This window comes from Diadema antillarum, unplaced genomic scaffold (genome assembly GCF_040938485.1).
Source record: "Diadema antillarum isolate AM-2024a unplaced genomic scaffold, OU_Dant_1.0 scf00000103, whole genome shotgun sequence".
Classification (NCBI taxonomy): Eukaryota; Metazoa; Echinodermata; class Echinoidea; order Diadematoida; family Diadematidae; genus Diadema; species Diadema antillarum.
The window spans coordinates 5,630,928-5,646,349 of record NW_027270992.1 but is presented as its reverse complement, the minus strand read 5'-3'; the positions used below and the strand labels follow the sequence as shown (position 1 = coordinate 5,646,349).

Sequence of the window (15,422 nt, the reverse complement as noted above, 5' to 3'; positions counted from 1 at the left end):
TACATCTAATTAAGATTTTTCTTTTGAGTAATTCTAAATGTACAGTCTAACTCTATACTACTTCATGGGAGGTATATTCGAGATACAGAAGTTGTCCCATGCATACAACTCGAGACAGGCTCCTTGTATCACACTTTATCCCTAAAACCTGATATTTTGAGCAATAAAACATCTATTAGCCATTCACACACCTGCGTTTTTACAAATGTATCAAATTCAGGCACAGAGTTTACACTGAAAGAGGAAGTCATGCATGGTGGTAGGGTATTCTAGATTCTGCAGTTACACATAACTTGTGTAAACATACACACAAAGAAACAAACATACAAGTTTGTTTTCACTCTGAGGGTGCCATCTCTGAAGATAATGCACAGTATTTCACATTTACCGTGTAAGCATTTCAAACACTGTAAGATACATACGTACATTGACACTCTAGATTACTATACATTAAAGTAAACACACTACATGATGTCCAGCGTTTTGTGGTATGTGTACCACAGAATTTTTATGACTGCAGTGTTGTGTTCAACTGATAAACTACACACTGTGTTTACCGACACAGATTGCACACAATGCATCATGATATTTGTTGAAATTTAAAGACAGCTTCACATGGTTCACCGCACACTACGAGGTCATGCTCAAGAAGTGTTGAGCAATACAAGATTCCTTGATTCATGAAGATGTGAAAGAAACTAGGCTGAAGAGGTATGCACAGAAAAAAACAACAACAACGCACTGTTTTTTGGCTTAGAAATCTGATGACAAAAGAATCAAACAAGATGAGGGTTACTAAGGCAAAGGTTCACCTTGCAACTTGATGTAAGTTGTACATAATCATATTGAAATGGAACCCTACTCCTCCCGCCCCCCCCCCCCCCCCAACATCCATACAGAATGTGGACTTGACTACTGGCTGAATCACTCCGATTAGTCTCTTGGAGACTTATCAAATACACTTATCAAGTGTTCTGAGCACATACTCACAGCAAATATCCCCCTTTTTCTTTTCCAACCAGGAGAGATTGTTTGATTTCCTGATTTTATTGTGATATCAATAGTGGATGTCATCAATGCCAAGTAATGGCCAATCCATCTTATGTGACTATGTATTTTCACCTCACATTTCCAACAGGGTATAACATACAGTAGGTATCAAAATCAAGAGTGTTTCTTGCATTAACCCTCAATTAACACTACCTTTTATGTGTGCATGTGAGTAACAATGTGTATAGTACAACTATGATGTCAAAATTTGACACTAAATAGTTCTTGAACATATTTTTAATGCATAACATGATTGATGAAAGAAATGAAGTATTAAAACAAAGGGAATGGATGAAAATCAATTCTAAAACATATACCATCAGGATGATTGTAAACATGCATGATTAGGTAACAAGCAAATAAAAAAAAATAAACAAACAAAAGAGTGACAACATCAGGCTTACAAAGTGTCTATACACTTTATTCTGACACAAATGTGATATGCCAAGCATTGCCGAAATCGTATTCCAAATGAACCACTGAAACTGAAGATGATCTTTGTTGGAGGCATGGTCTCCATATGACACTGCATGTTCTTTTATGGAAACTACATGCAAAGCAATGTACATTCTACAGAAATGCAGAACAAATTATAGAAACATCCCACTTCCTTCCAAATTTCTCTCTGTGTGTCAATCTATGATGTGGCACACAGTTTGATATATTGCTTGATATATGTCATCATTTGCACAGCTTTCAATAACGGGCAAAAAAAGTAATATACAGGAGCACAGTTAAGTTTACTCTCTTCGAAAACAAAAGAAAGAGTGGGTGGGGTCGGCCCCCAGGTGATGATTTTTTACTCTCTGTTGCATTTCTATCTAATGAAGATATAAAGATGCCGTGCATCAAATCAAAAGTAGACACACCGATTCTGTCCAACAGAAGAAATTTCTAAAGTATCTCTGCACTGGTGAAAGATGTGAGTACAGATTTAAAGCTTAGCCACAGGTAAATAGACTGGGCATTGGAATAATTAAGGAAAGTATGGGCTTCAAACTCTGCTCCTAAGAGCAGTTTCCTGAGCTCTGTAAATAACAACAATAAAAATCTATAAAGCTTATGATAGTTATTGAATTTTCTATTTTAACGTCTTCAAAGAGGATCGTTTCTCGCGGAGACGGTCCAGTTCACTTATTGTGCTTTGTCCCGGGCTCCTGTGACACGGGATTGACCTCTCCTTCCCGCTGGTCCCGCTGGTTTCTGGAACTTTGGCTTGTGGACGATTCGGATGGGATGGACCTCGCTCATTAGGAAATCCTCCGTCAGCTCCTTCCTGTCTTCAATCTCAATCTGCAAATGGGAAAATAAACAAAGAAACCCACGAAATCTGAAACATTGTTTTCTGTGACAGTGGGGAGAGAAAAGCACATTTCTATGAGACAAACTACTATAAGACCATAAATAAGAGCAGAACTTGTAGCAATAGGTCACTTGAGCCATTTTCTCAAAGCTTTGTCTAAATATCTCTCTAAGGGCCGATTTTTATCAAAGATTAACAGTCTGCAATAAAAAGGCTTTTGTTTATTTGTCTGTGTGTTGCAATTTCTCGACAAATTGCCCTCCATCGACATAAATAAGACCCAATTATTCAGTGTTTAGAGTAATAGCCATGACAGAAATCATGGGCATACCGTGTACATATTTGGGTGGGGCTTGAACCCTTGACCTCCTGATTGCTAGACAGGCGTCATATCCACTAGACTACTGAGCTTCTGCCCAACAGCCAGTGATGGTTCTAATCCCTTTATATGTAGCAGCAGCTGGTTCTGCATATTCATTCATATTAATGATTCTTGCTTCAAGTTGTTTTTATTGCAAATGATTGACAAATTGTCCTTCATTGGCGTAAATACACACTGTAAATGAACACCTCCAGACAAGAATCATTGATTTGCCTATTTGTGTTTTCCTCTTCTCATCGAACATGTTGAGACGGCCCCTCCCCCCCCCCCCCCACCCCCAAGCTCAATCTCTTGAGGAGTCTCACCTTGGTGGCAATCTCCATCCCCAACTGCTCCATGACGTGGAGAAAAGGGGCCTTGCAGCTGGAGTAAAGCATCCGCTCCTTGACGGAGCACCTGTAGCCGGGCATGGTGTAGATGAAAACTGGAGGGAAGACATAAAGGATGCCTCATGAAGCTGATTGCTTGCAGAGTCATGTTTCCTTGGCAACACGTGTAGTCCACTTCACATATTTGATTCCAATTCTGACTGACTTTCTGTTACCGCTCACAAACACACAAACACACACACACACACACACACAAACAAAGACTTTCTGTGGGAGCTCCTGCCTGCTGTATTTACCCTAGAATTTACAGGAAAAAAGAAAAATTGCTTGTTTTGAAATCAGACTTTATTTCTTCATTGGATGGTGTGGTCAGAAAATCAATATCAACTACTCTGAAATGAGGAATGTTCATGTGCATTTTAATTTTGCAAATTTCGCAAGAGTTTCGTGAAATAAACCTGTTGAGGATAGACTGATTTTGCTACACCACACATTTCCCATTGACACTTGCCCGAGTGTACTCGGGACTTGTCCTGAATGGTATAAAATGCATGCTATAGATCTTGTCCACACTAAAAATTTTGTAAATGCATTGAATGTAAAAAGCAAGTCGCGAAAACTTTATGCCACAAAAATATCATGTTTTACAGTATCAACCCCCTTTTACGTCCATAGAATGCAACTATTCTACAGATTATCAATTTTTTTTTCCGAAGAAACATGACTTTCTTCATGTTAATGCTTTAAACAAACAGTACAGGCATCATCCAAGACTTACAAAATGATTGAGACGCTTTTTTTATGAGGTGCCCATAAAATGCCATGTCAGACAATGTACAAGCTTTCAAATGGACATTACCCTTTCAGTGCTTACCTTTACTGCATAGTTACAAAAAAACAACAAAAAAACCCCCTGAAATTACGTTCTCCATCATAGTCTACTCTCTTTCTAATCTAGTAAAGTTCAGTACATTTTTATTTCAGATGTTCAGACTCAAATGCAAAAAAAAAACAACAACACCCAAAAACAAAACAAATCAGTATAGATCAAAATCAACATGCAGTATAGAGACAAACTGATCCCTATAACATAATACCGCAGGTAGTACTGCTGTTGAGTAAAAAAAACAAACAAAAAAACATTCAGCGTTACCTATGCTGTTGTAGATATCGCCTTCGTACGTGTGGGGGAAGACAAAGAGGTTATAGCGTGGACTGTCGTCAGGAATTCTCGATGGGAGGTCCGCCACTGAAGTTTCCTCACATCTGGCCAGCCTGATAACCTCCGCCTCCATATCGATAAACTGGAATTTTGGGTAGGAAATGTCAATGAGGCAAGTGTCATTCTATGTTTCCTAACTAAGATGCAGCCATTTCAGCTTCAGATTCCCACATCCTTGCAGCTCGAAAAAGAGCAGCTGGTTTCAAAATTAAATGCATTCGCAAATGGGTAACTGGTGTTAGATGCCACTTATACATGTATATGCACCTAGACTCGCCACAATCTTTATATCATGTCATATATCATTTCCTGTTTGTATTTTATGGTGGAATGCCAAATGAATAATAATGATAATAATAATCAATCCATATTCTCATTTGACGAGAAAAGAAAGCATGGCTTTGATTTTCATTGCTGTTCTCTGAGGGCACTTGGGAATAATGCCTCTGATGTTATCTATAAGTTCTACAAGCATAACCCTGTTGATGGCTTGGTAATCAAGAGAAACACAGCTGTCTTTCTTTAACATAAGCCTTTGACATAATCTATGAAGTATTTTTCTGTTCTTTTCTTGTATATTTCTGCAGTGGTTGCAAAATGCAAATATTTTGGTGGGCAATAATCTTATAAATAATCAATGTCCACATATCAATAATGTCAATGAAATAAATTCTTAACACACAAACACACACATAAAAATTTAAATATATATATACACACACAACAAACATGCAACTGCATTAGCTAGACTTACCAGCTGAACGTATGTGGTACTGAGTTTCGCTATTTCTCGTATCCGTGCCAGGGCTTCTTCTTCGACGGGGAAGGCGAGACCAGGAAGTGTCTGACTCTTGGTGTCCACGCCGATTTCTGTCCGCGTCTCCATCTCGAGCACTTTTTTATGCTCTATCTCAGCATCTGTGAGTGGGCCTGGGGCGGCCTTGGATACCAGATGTTTGCGGTACCCATCTAATGACACCTCACTCTGTGCAAGAGACCATGATTGAACACATAAACCCAACATGAATGACCTTGCACCACACAGCCCACAAAATATTTTACGAGGACGTTTCCTGATAGGCCTGAAAGTATCTGGTGTATTAGTTCACAGGATTACTCCTTTTTTTGTGTGTGTGCAAACAACTGAAGTGCAAAAGCATGAAGCTATTCAAATGTACCAGGTATTTGGTTTTGTTTGTTTTTTGTTTGTTTTTTATTTTTGGTAGGTCTATGTGAACACTACTGTAAAAGTGGAAGTTTTCGAGGTGTGGAAATTTATCCACAAAAATATCCACTTTTACAGCACCTTCTAAAACCAGCTGGCTGTTTTAGTGTATTTGACCTTGTCTATTCCAATTTTGGATACACATTGTTTTTGTTTTCACATGATATACAATCTAAAATACAAACTGTACATTTTTCTGCAGATAGAGGACTTTTGCAATTTGCATGGACTAACTGCTTGATGTCTGCTGCAGCCTCAGACTGCCAAGTTGATGTTGAAGACACCAAAGACAGGTGGTGCACTGTACTAATTTAAGGGTGCATTTCTGAAATTTCCAGTTTCAGCTATGAGTGTGTTTCTGATATCTACACTAGTATGTACGGTAGGACAAGACTGAAGAGATTGAATGACAGTTGAGCTTATAAAGCTCACAGATATACTTATTGAGGATAAAAATAAATCCTATTCAAGTACATGTACTAGGCCCCATGCTTTCTAAAAGCAAATTTGTACTGGAAAAAAACAACAAGGCAAGCGCCAAATTGTGTCTCGCCCATTCGCGTACAAGAAATTAATATTTGCTAACTCCCGGAAGTTCATTGACCCGCCTATGACCTTTGACCTTGCGGTGACCTTCAACTCCCCAAGGGACATTTACCATCCAAGTTTGGTCACAAACGGACAAAGGGATCAAAAGTTATGAGCCATAATCGAAACGCGCCATAAAAACTTAACAATGGGCCCTTAAAATTTGTTGACCCCTTCCTGTGACCTTTGACCTTGTGATGACCTTTAATTCCCCAAGGTACATCTACCGTCCAAGTTTGGTCACAACTGGACTTAGGGATCAAAAGTTATGAGCCACAATCGAAACGCGCCATAAAAACTTAATATTGGGCCCTTAAAGTTTGTTGACCCCTTTCTGTGACCTTTGACCTTGTGATGACCTTCAGCTCCCCAAGGGACATCTACTATCCAAGTTTGATCACAAACAGACAAAGGGATCAAAAGTTATGAGCCACAATCGAAACGCGCCATAAAAACTTAACATTGGGCCCTAAAAGTTTGTTGACCCCTGTCTGTGACCTTTGACCTTGTGATGACCTTCACCTCCCCAAGGGACATCTATCATCTAAGTTTTGTCACAAACGGACAAAGGGATCAAAAGTTATGAGCCATAATCAAAACGTGCCATAAAAACTTAACATTGGGCCCTAAAAGTTCGTTGATCCCTGTCTGTTGTCTGTTCGTTGATCCCTGTTGACCTTGTGGTAACCTTCAACTTCCCAAGGGACATCTACCATATAAGTTTGGTCACAAACAGACAGATACATCAAAAGTTACGAGCCATAAACGAAACGCGCCCTAAAAACTTAACGTTGGGCCCTAAAGTTCATTGACCTCTGCCTGTGACCTTTGACCTTGAGGTGCCCTTCATGTTTGGTAAAATGTGTTTGTGTGGTGTATAACCACTCTTCCTTCCAAGTTTGATTGAAATTGAAATCCTCAGCAGAGAGTTATTCCAGTTTTTGTAGCGTTACGGACAGACGATGGACGGACGGACGACGGACGCCCTTAGTCTCCCCACACCTCCGGTGGGCTCGACAAAAAAGCTCACACTTGGGCTGGTTATGTCATTCACTCTGCCTTACCCTCTCCTAAACTTTAGATCTATAAAAGACAACAAAGCCAAAATCATTAATCCCATTGCTATGCGCTATAGGTGTGTTCATCCACACTACACAGTTTCAGTAAGGCACTTTGTGTGTATTGTGGCTCGTTTGTGCCAAACATGTCCCTCTTGGCTAGCAATCGAGCGGATGTGCCAAAAGTCACACATGACGAGCAATATACAGAGCATAAAGATGTTTAAAGATCTGTCTCACCTTCAGTGTTCCTGAAAGTTCTTCCTGTATTTGACTCGCTCCAAATGACATCTTTATTGTGGCCTTGGTGCTGGCATACAACATCTTTTGGCGGACCTGTGTAAATATACAGCGATTGGAAAACGCAACACTAAAAAGATTGTTCAGAAGTTGTTCTCCAAAAAAATGATGGCTTGGAGAAACAAGCTTTCCACCTCTCATCATTGTGACAAATTTTACTTACCACAAACACATCTTAAAACAAACAATCAAACAAACAAACAAATTTCATGAAAAGCTACTTCAGACCAAATTGCCTTGCAGTCTATTCAAATACATGACAAGCACGTCAATGAACAGGCAAGTGAAAAGATTTGTAGTGCACAAATTAGACATCATGTTTGTTAGATATTGCAAATCTTGCATTTGAAAGCCATCTAAGGCTCATTTACAACACTCACTCACTGTACACGCAATCATTCAACCACATTTGTACACTCCTTAGGCTCACTCTTGTAGACTCCATTGCATTACAGGCTGTAAATCGTTTAAATCTATTGATGATCCATCAAATATGAAAATTTCCTTGGGTCTTGCCCATAATAGCAGTTACCAGGTATTCATACATTGTAATATGTCATTGTTACCTCAAGCATGTAAAGCAAGCTAGATTTGTGTCCACGTACACTGGAGACCTAAGCACTCAATATCAAGCACTCAATGTCAAAATGAATCTACTCACTTGGCAGTTGTCTGGTATGTAACTGATGAAGAGCCATCGGTACCCCGTGTCGTCTTTTGTGTCCATGCGGTAAAAGATGTAGCACGCCTTTTTCTCCTCCAGCATCGACAAAACACAATTGTCATAATGTGCCCAGTTGTTAAGGAAAACTGCTCTGATATACATTGTAGATCGTTCTCAACACTATTCCCTCAATGACTGTCTTAAAAATGAATACTGTACGAGCTGAAATTTTTTCGTACAGATATTTTCGCGAATTGCTACTTGGAGGACATTTTCGCGTGTTGTTAATTTTGCGGTTGCGAGGGTCTAACTGAACTTAGTTATTTGCGCGCTGTTATTTTCGCGTGATGTTATTTTCGCGGTTCAAAGGCGATTTGCGAAATTTGCGAAAATAAAACCACAGCGAAAATTTCAGCTCCTACAGTACCCCCCCACCACAAAAAAAAAAGAAATCTGAATAATAAATAAATCTAATTTTCAAAGTCATTTTGATGGCTTCCTCTACCCCTCCTTATAAAAACTGGAACAATTTGACAGAAGGCTCAGCACAAAGTAGACTGGGATACATTCCCCTGCAATCTGTTTATCCCATTACTGAAAATTGTCCTATTCCTTCAAATCTTTAAAAGTGGAATGAATTATCATTAGAAATTTGAAGTTAAAGTTAGGCCTGGAAAACTACAGTGACCTTTGACCATTCACCCCATATGATTTCATGATCTATTTATCTCTTTATATCTGCCCTTGCTACATATTTAATATATTATTACAACCCAGGGATTCCTAGCTTACATTATGGCTTGAATTGAATTACATTTAGTACAAGATCAGTGACATTTGAACTTTTTTCTTAGTGGACTAAGAAAGAAGAGAGAAGAGGAATTAAAAAAAAAAAATTAAAATGTTAGAAGTATAACTCACTGACTGCAATACAGTTCATCATGTCTAGTTGTAAACTCACTAATCTACTTTCAGTACTAGCCAACATAAACATCCCACTTCCTGTGTCCATTCATGGTAGTTGTAACCCTGTAAAAACAGTGACTCACGGTCGAAAACTGACCACTGAAATTAACGAGTCACAAGGCTCTCTTGTTCTTGTAGGATGCCGGTACCTAGTAAGATACAGCACCTGAATAAATCACTTGCATTCTGGGCATCAGTAAGATAACTCTCTTTCCTACACCTTGTGCATGTACTGTACCCTCTCACAAGGCAAAACCATTGCAAAGCTTCTCAACACTAAAGAATTAAAAAAACAACAACACACAGTTTGTACACAGCCATGCATGAAGGTCATTACATGTATACGGTATGCCAAGGTTTTCTACAACTGATTAAAAACTATGGGAACAGTCATAATTTCACCGATATGGCATTGGCCATACAAATTATACTTTCCCAAGGGACATGTCCTATCAGTCAGTAGTACTAGGTGTTTCAAAAAACATTTCCCACTTTTGATTCTTAATAATTCAAAAACTATATATCAAATAACGCTGTCATTGATATGAGTGATAGCTGAATAGTGTACAATTTGGTTGAAGGTGGTTTAAATATGAAAGCATAAATGAGTTTCATGAAATACATGATTAATTTCACAGTTAGGTTCCAGATTTTGCTCTATTTTCAACCCTCTGTACAACATTTCACTTTGCACAGTGGTCAATGGGTGTGTATTGGAGTGTGTGGTTAACACCCTGACAATGGTCCTGAACAATGGCCAGGGTTTGAATGCTCATTATTCATTCATGAGAAATTCCACTATCACAGGTAGTCTTTATTCAGCCTCTGGCAGTATCTGTGTAAAGTCAAACGCCTGTCGATACTGTCGTTGAGTCGCGTCAGTGCTCTTCCTACTTCTGAAAAACAAAATTACAATGAACACCTTCTGTTCTATCGTAAATGTGGTGACAGGAAGTAAAGAAAATCAATTAGAGTATACACTTGTGTATATGGAGCCTTAAATAAATCTACTCTGAAACAAATCGCCCCAATGATAAATGCTGGTGAACTTTTTACCAAAAATGATCTCTTTTTATCAAAAAAGCGAAAAATTTGTCAGACTATTTAATTAGTAGACAGTTGTATTAAAATGAGAAACTTTAGATCATTCATGCTATTCATATCCCAAATTTAGTGATATGTCAGAAGCAAAATTTGACAATGATTGCCAGCTGGAATGAAATGTAGTGTTTGCAAGCACTTTTATACCGTGCATGAATTCAGACTAGCAGTGCCCAGGGCAATCCACATGAATTATTGATTAAGCATTCATGTGCCAGGAAGCCCCAGACTGACGCCTAGTCAACAGGTGGTTCAGGCATGTCCATTGTTCAGGGCCATTGTCAGCACACACTCACATACACATCATTGGTTCCTGTGCGAAGTTCAATTTTTGTACAGAGGGTTAAAATTTGACCGAAATCTGAAACCTTACTTCAAAATCAATCTTAGATTTAATGAAACTGATTTATGCTTTCACGTGCAAATTACCTCCAATCAAATTGTACACTATCCAGCTATTACTCATATCAATGACAGTTTTATCGAATGAATAGTTTTTGAAATATTTATGATCAAAAGTGGGAAATGTTTTTTGAAACACCTAGTACAATGTAGGTTATGAGGAAGTAATTGGGGTAATGCACCTTAGAGTACACAACTACATGGACAAGTTCACCTTCAGAGACATGTGGATTGAGTGAATGCAGCAATATATAGAACACATCAGCAATAGTTTGAGGAAAATTGGACAATCCGTTTAAAAGTTATGAATTTTTGAAGTTTCTGTTTAGTCACTGCTGGATGAGAAGACTACCACAGCTTGTGATGTCACATGAGTACAACGATATAAAGAAAATATAAGGAAAATTCAAGATATTTTCACTTTTCCCGCATAATAAAGGAACGCTTCAATTCCCTCTTTCAGAAGGCAAGGGGAATAATATTACCCTTAACATACGTCAGTGACAAGGCGAGGAAATGTGCACCTTTTTCAATAAGTAAAATTTTTTGTGAAATTCTCTTTATATTTCCCTTATATCGTTGTACACATGTGACATCATACACTCTGGTAGTCTTCTCATCCAGCAGTGACTGTGCATGATACCTTAAAAATTCATAACTTTTGAACGGATTGTCCAATTTTCCCCAAACTTTCACTGATGTGCTCTACTATATTGCTGCATTCACTCAATCCACTTGTATATGAAGGTGGACTTATCCTTTAATAACAAAAGGATATCTTCCTCCCACGTTCCATTCGTCTCTTTGTGATCTGCCAGTACCAGTTCCTCTGCAAGACAAAGAAAAAGGAGGAAATAAAAACAACATAATTCTGAGCAAGTATGCCACTAACAAGGAACACCAGTAAGCAGGGCCCCATATCTAATCATTATACTTGCAATCCATCCCAACTGCAAGATTGAAGACAATGGTATCTCAGGTTACACGTCTAGTGTTTCAAGTCTTCAACAAACTTTCAACTGACTGTAACTTTGCATACCGGTAATTTGATGCCTAGACATATTAATAAGCCAAATACCTATAGTTCAGAGACTGAGCAATTAAAATCTTTCTCTGCCTTGACATATGGCAATGCATATAATACGTGCAGTGGGCCCACTTTCCGTCAAATGTCTTTAATGCACAGTCCAAAGGACCACAAGTGCAAAAAACAAAACAAAACTCAAACAAACAAACCCCCAAAACAAAACAGAAACTACAATGAACAGGGATGATCTACAGCATAAGAAGTTCATCTGAAGAATGCAATTTAGTAGTACATCTGCACATATGTTGCTAATGCATTTTCAAATGTATGTTCTTTGATAGCAAAAATTTGCTGTCTTCAGACAAGCCAAAATGGCAATACATCAAGAAGTTTCTACTCTGACTGATACTCCCATACATCTACCTACAGTAGCACCATACAACTTTGTGCCCTACATTCTAGATGGGGTTTCTGTGCAAATTTCTTAAATGATCAATCTCCAATTTTTCTATGAAATAGTGAATAATATTTTGATGTTAGGTCAGTGAACACAATCCCCCTTTGATTGAAAAATCTGCAATTTTCTTTTTTTAACACTGATACCGGTGACTAACATTTTAGGTTTGAGTAATAAAACATACAAAGATGTGTGCTACACTCAGGAGGTAGTGAAAGCAGTTTAATCTTATGAATGAAAATCAGAATGCAAGCAAAAGTGAAAATAAAGTGAACAAACACATAATGGCAGAGTTTAGTTCATCCCCTACTGTAAGTCAGATTAAAGTTTGTTTGTTTTTGTGAGTGCATAAGCATATGTAATTCACGTAAATGCAAATACACATAAAATCATAAATCACAAATCAATTACATACAGTATGTTAGTGTGGATGGGACAAATGCACTGTAATTACAACTCTTCAGTTCTTGTGCAGTTCTAAGGTGAAACTTGGAATGCATCATATGAAAGTCCAGCCCTAACCTTCCTCTTGTCTACGTGGTGAGCACATTCTGGAGTATTGATGGGTCACAGAGACCATTGATTATGCAGTGGTGACAGAAGGGAACACAGATCGCTGTCAATCACTCTGACGATGAGTTTAAATTACAAACCACCACTTGATTATCCCTTTAACCCTTTCAGGACGGGCTGATCTTGCAACAACATGCATTTCCCATAGGCACTTGCCTAAGTTAATTCGGGACTCGTCCTCAATGCAGAGACTCCAACTCTCCCGTTTTCGACGGGAGATCTCCCGCCGAAAACCCATTTTTGCAAAATCTCCCGTTCTCCCGTTTGAGATTTAATTTCTCCCGCCCTGGCTCTGTGTCTCCCGTTGGAAAGGATTTCTTACTTATTGCTATCTATGTTGACAAAATAAGCCTTAGATCGCACCAGAGAGCATCTAGAACTCTAGGAACTTCGCGCTTCACACACATCAACTTGGAGTCTCCCGTTTGCTAGGGGTTTCAGGCGGGAGAATCTCCAGATCAGAAAGTGCTTGGGGTTGGAGTCTCTGTCAATGGAAACAGTAAAGGGTCTATGTGTGCACTGATCTATCATGAACAAGTTTCCATTTGGAACATGAATTCATAACATAAGCAAATGACCTCTCTATTACTACACGCAACACAAATACACTAACATCTTTCATCGGCTGGGGATGACCATAAATTTAAATGTTTAAGCTTCTACCAACCTTTTATTGTAGTGGGCAAGCTTTCGTCCTACTCCTGAGGACTTTCTCAAGCCTTATGCAGTGAAGTGTTGTCTTGCTGACGTTGCCTGTCTTTCTTGATCACTGGACCATAGATGGGTGAGAGGGTGTAGCCAGAGTCTCTATTGAGAGCTGGATTAATCCTTCTGATCCATAGTGATTCCTTTACTTTTCTTTTTAGCCAGTTGCTTTCAAACCAGTTGCTTTCAAAAGTGATCAAAAAAGACAGGCGACGGCAGCAAGACAACACTTCACTGCATAAGGCTTGAGAAAGTCCTCAGGAGTAGGACGAAAGCTTGCCCACTACAATTAAAGGTTGGTAGAAGCTTTTACAAACATTTAAATTTAACACAAATACAGTGTAGACACAGACACATATGTATAGACACACACAGTCACAGACACAGACACAGACACAGACACAAATTGATTAACAGGCCAACCAAGTTTTAAATAGTTGAGATTCTTTTTGTTTTATTTTGTTTTTCACTTGAAATTAAAATTTTTTGATAAAAATTAATTTGAGGCACTTCATCCCACTTCCTCATCCAGGTTTTAAAGGGACGGTATAGTATTGGTTAAAGTGAGGATTCAGCTTTAAACATATTGCAAGATATTTAGAAAGCACTCAATAAAATGTTAAAGAGCTTACAATTCTAAGGGAATTGAAAGTTTATTTGATGAAAATCAGTTTTGAAATGATTGAGCTATCCAATGATTGGCTTATCCCAGGGCATAAGCCCCCAAGACACCCCCAAGACACCCCCACTGTGAAATGGGTCCATAAGATTTGGCTACTTAGGGGATTAAGCAAAAGAAAGAAAAAATATCACATTGGACTACAAGGATTAACAATCAAAGTTGGAAATAACATCCTTCACTGTATGAACACAAAGCTCTTTGTTCTTCCGTTGCCACACATTAATGAAAACAATGTGCTGTAATCAAAAAACCAGTTGACATGTTTCAAAGTTGAATACATAAAAGTAAAGCTAAAACTATTTGGATCAAACTGTATACCTGCTACATATGAAAAAATTATTAACCTTAGAGAGGTGTAATAAAAACCAACCACAACCCATTTTCCCCATACACTTTACACAGACAATATGCACGTCCTTCTGTTACCGTCCTTCCGTTACCAAACACACATGGACATTATGTGGTCTAATTAAAAAATAAGTAAATATATTTGAAAGTCAAATATATTCCATTATAGCTAAAAATATGGCAATTAAACTGTATACCAATGAATTAAGATTGTAGCTACATATACTTCACAGAGTTTTGATATAAACTTATTTGCCTGAAAACCCATGTCCATTTTGATGTCCTTCCGTTACCCACCTCATTAATATGCATATTTCATTACTCTTTAGCAGGTATGACAAAAATTTTGGTGGAAATTATAGTCTTTGGCTCTGGCAATATCTCTAAAGTTTGAAATGCTGTATCCATCAAACTTTTCTTAGAGTACTTTTTTAAACTGTGAAAATTCTGTCTGAATGTCCTTCCCTTACCGTGGAATTGCCCTCATTAATATCTCACCAAAATATGTTAAGAAACCTGAAATTAGGTCTAAACCAAGACTATACGATCCCTTTAATCTTATGAATGAAAATCAGAATGCAAGCATAAGTGAAAATACAGTGAACAAACACATAATGGCAGAATTAATAGTTCATTCCCTACTGTAAGTAAGATTAAAGTTTGTTTGTTTTTGTGTGTGCATTTATAAACATAATGATAATCCAATTCAGGTAAATGCAAATGCACATACAATGTAAAATCAGAAGCCACAAATCAATTACATACAGTGTGGATGGGACAAATGCACTGTAATTACAACTCTTCAGTTCTTGTGCAGTTCTAAGGTGAAACTTGGAATGCATCATATGAAAGTCCAGCCCTAACCTTCCTCTTGTCTACAGGTGAGCACATTCAGGAGTATTAATGGGTCACAGAGACCATTGATTATGCAGTGGTGACAGAAAGGAACACAGATCGCTGTCAATCACTCTAACGATGAGTTTAAATTACAAACCACCACTTGATTATCCCTTTAACCCTTTCAGGACAGGCTGATCTTG

General features: G+C 38.2%; 1 protein-coding gene across 1 annotated transcript; it reads right to left on the bottom strand.

The window, feature by feature from the left end:
* Nucleotides 1–1,509: 1,509 nt before the first annotated feature.
* On the bottom strand, nt 1,510–8,269 carry LOC139718957 (twinfilin-1-like). Its single transcript, XM_071630403.1, has 6 exons — nt 8,119–8,269; nt 7,398–7,493; nt 5,041–5,271; nt 4,218–4,368; nt 3,041–3,159; nt 1,510–2,343 (listed from the first exon to the last, which is right to left on the bottom strand). The coding sequence occupies exons 1-6, from the start codon at nt 8,221–8,223 to the stop codon at nt 2,185–2,187; spliced, it is 861 nt and encodes a 286-aa protein (XP_071486504.1). The 5' UTR covers nt 8,224–8,269; the 3' UTR covers nt 1,510–2,184.
* Between the last annotated feature and the right edge of the window lie 7,153 nt (nt 8,270–15,422).

Excerpts from the sequence above, each read along its gene's own strand:
- LOC139718957 (XM_071630403.1), bottom strand. The coding sequence starts at position 8,223 with ATGCTGGAGGAGAAAAAGGCGTGCTACATCTTTTACCGCATGGACACA. Across the intron at positions 5,272-7,397 it reads AACTTTCAGGAACACTGAAG|AGTGAGGTGTCATTAGATGG; the intron begins GTGAGACAGATC and ends TCTCTTGCACAG. Across the intron at positions 3,160-4,217 it reads CGATATCTACAACAGCATAG|TTTTCATCTACACCATGCCC; the intron begins GTAACGCTGAAT and ends TCTTCCCTCCAG.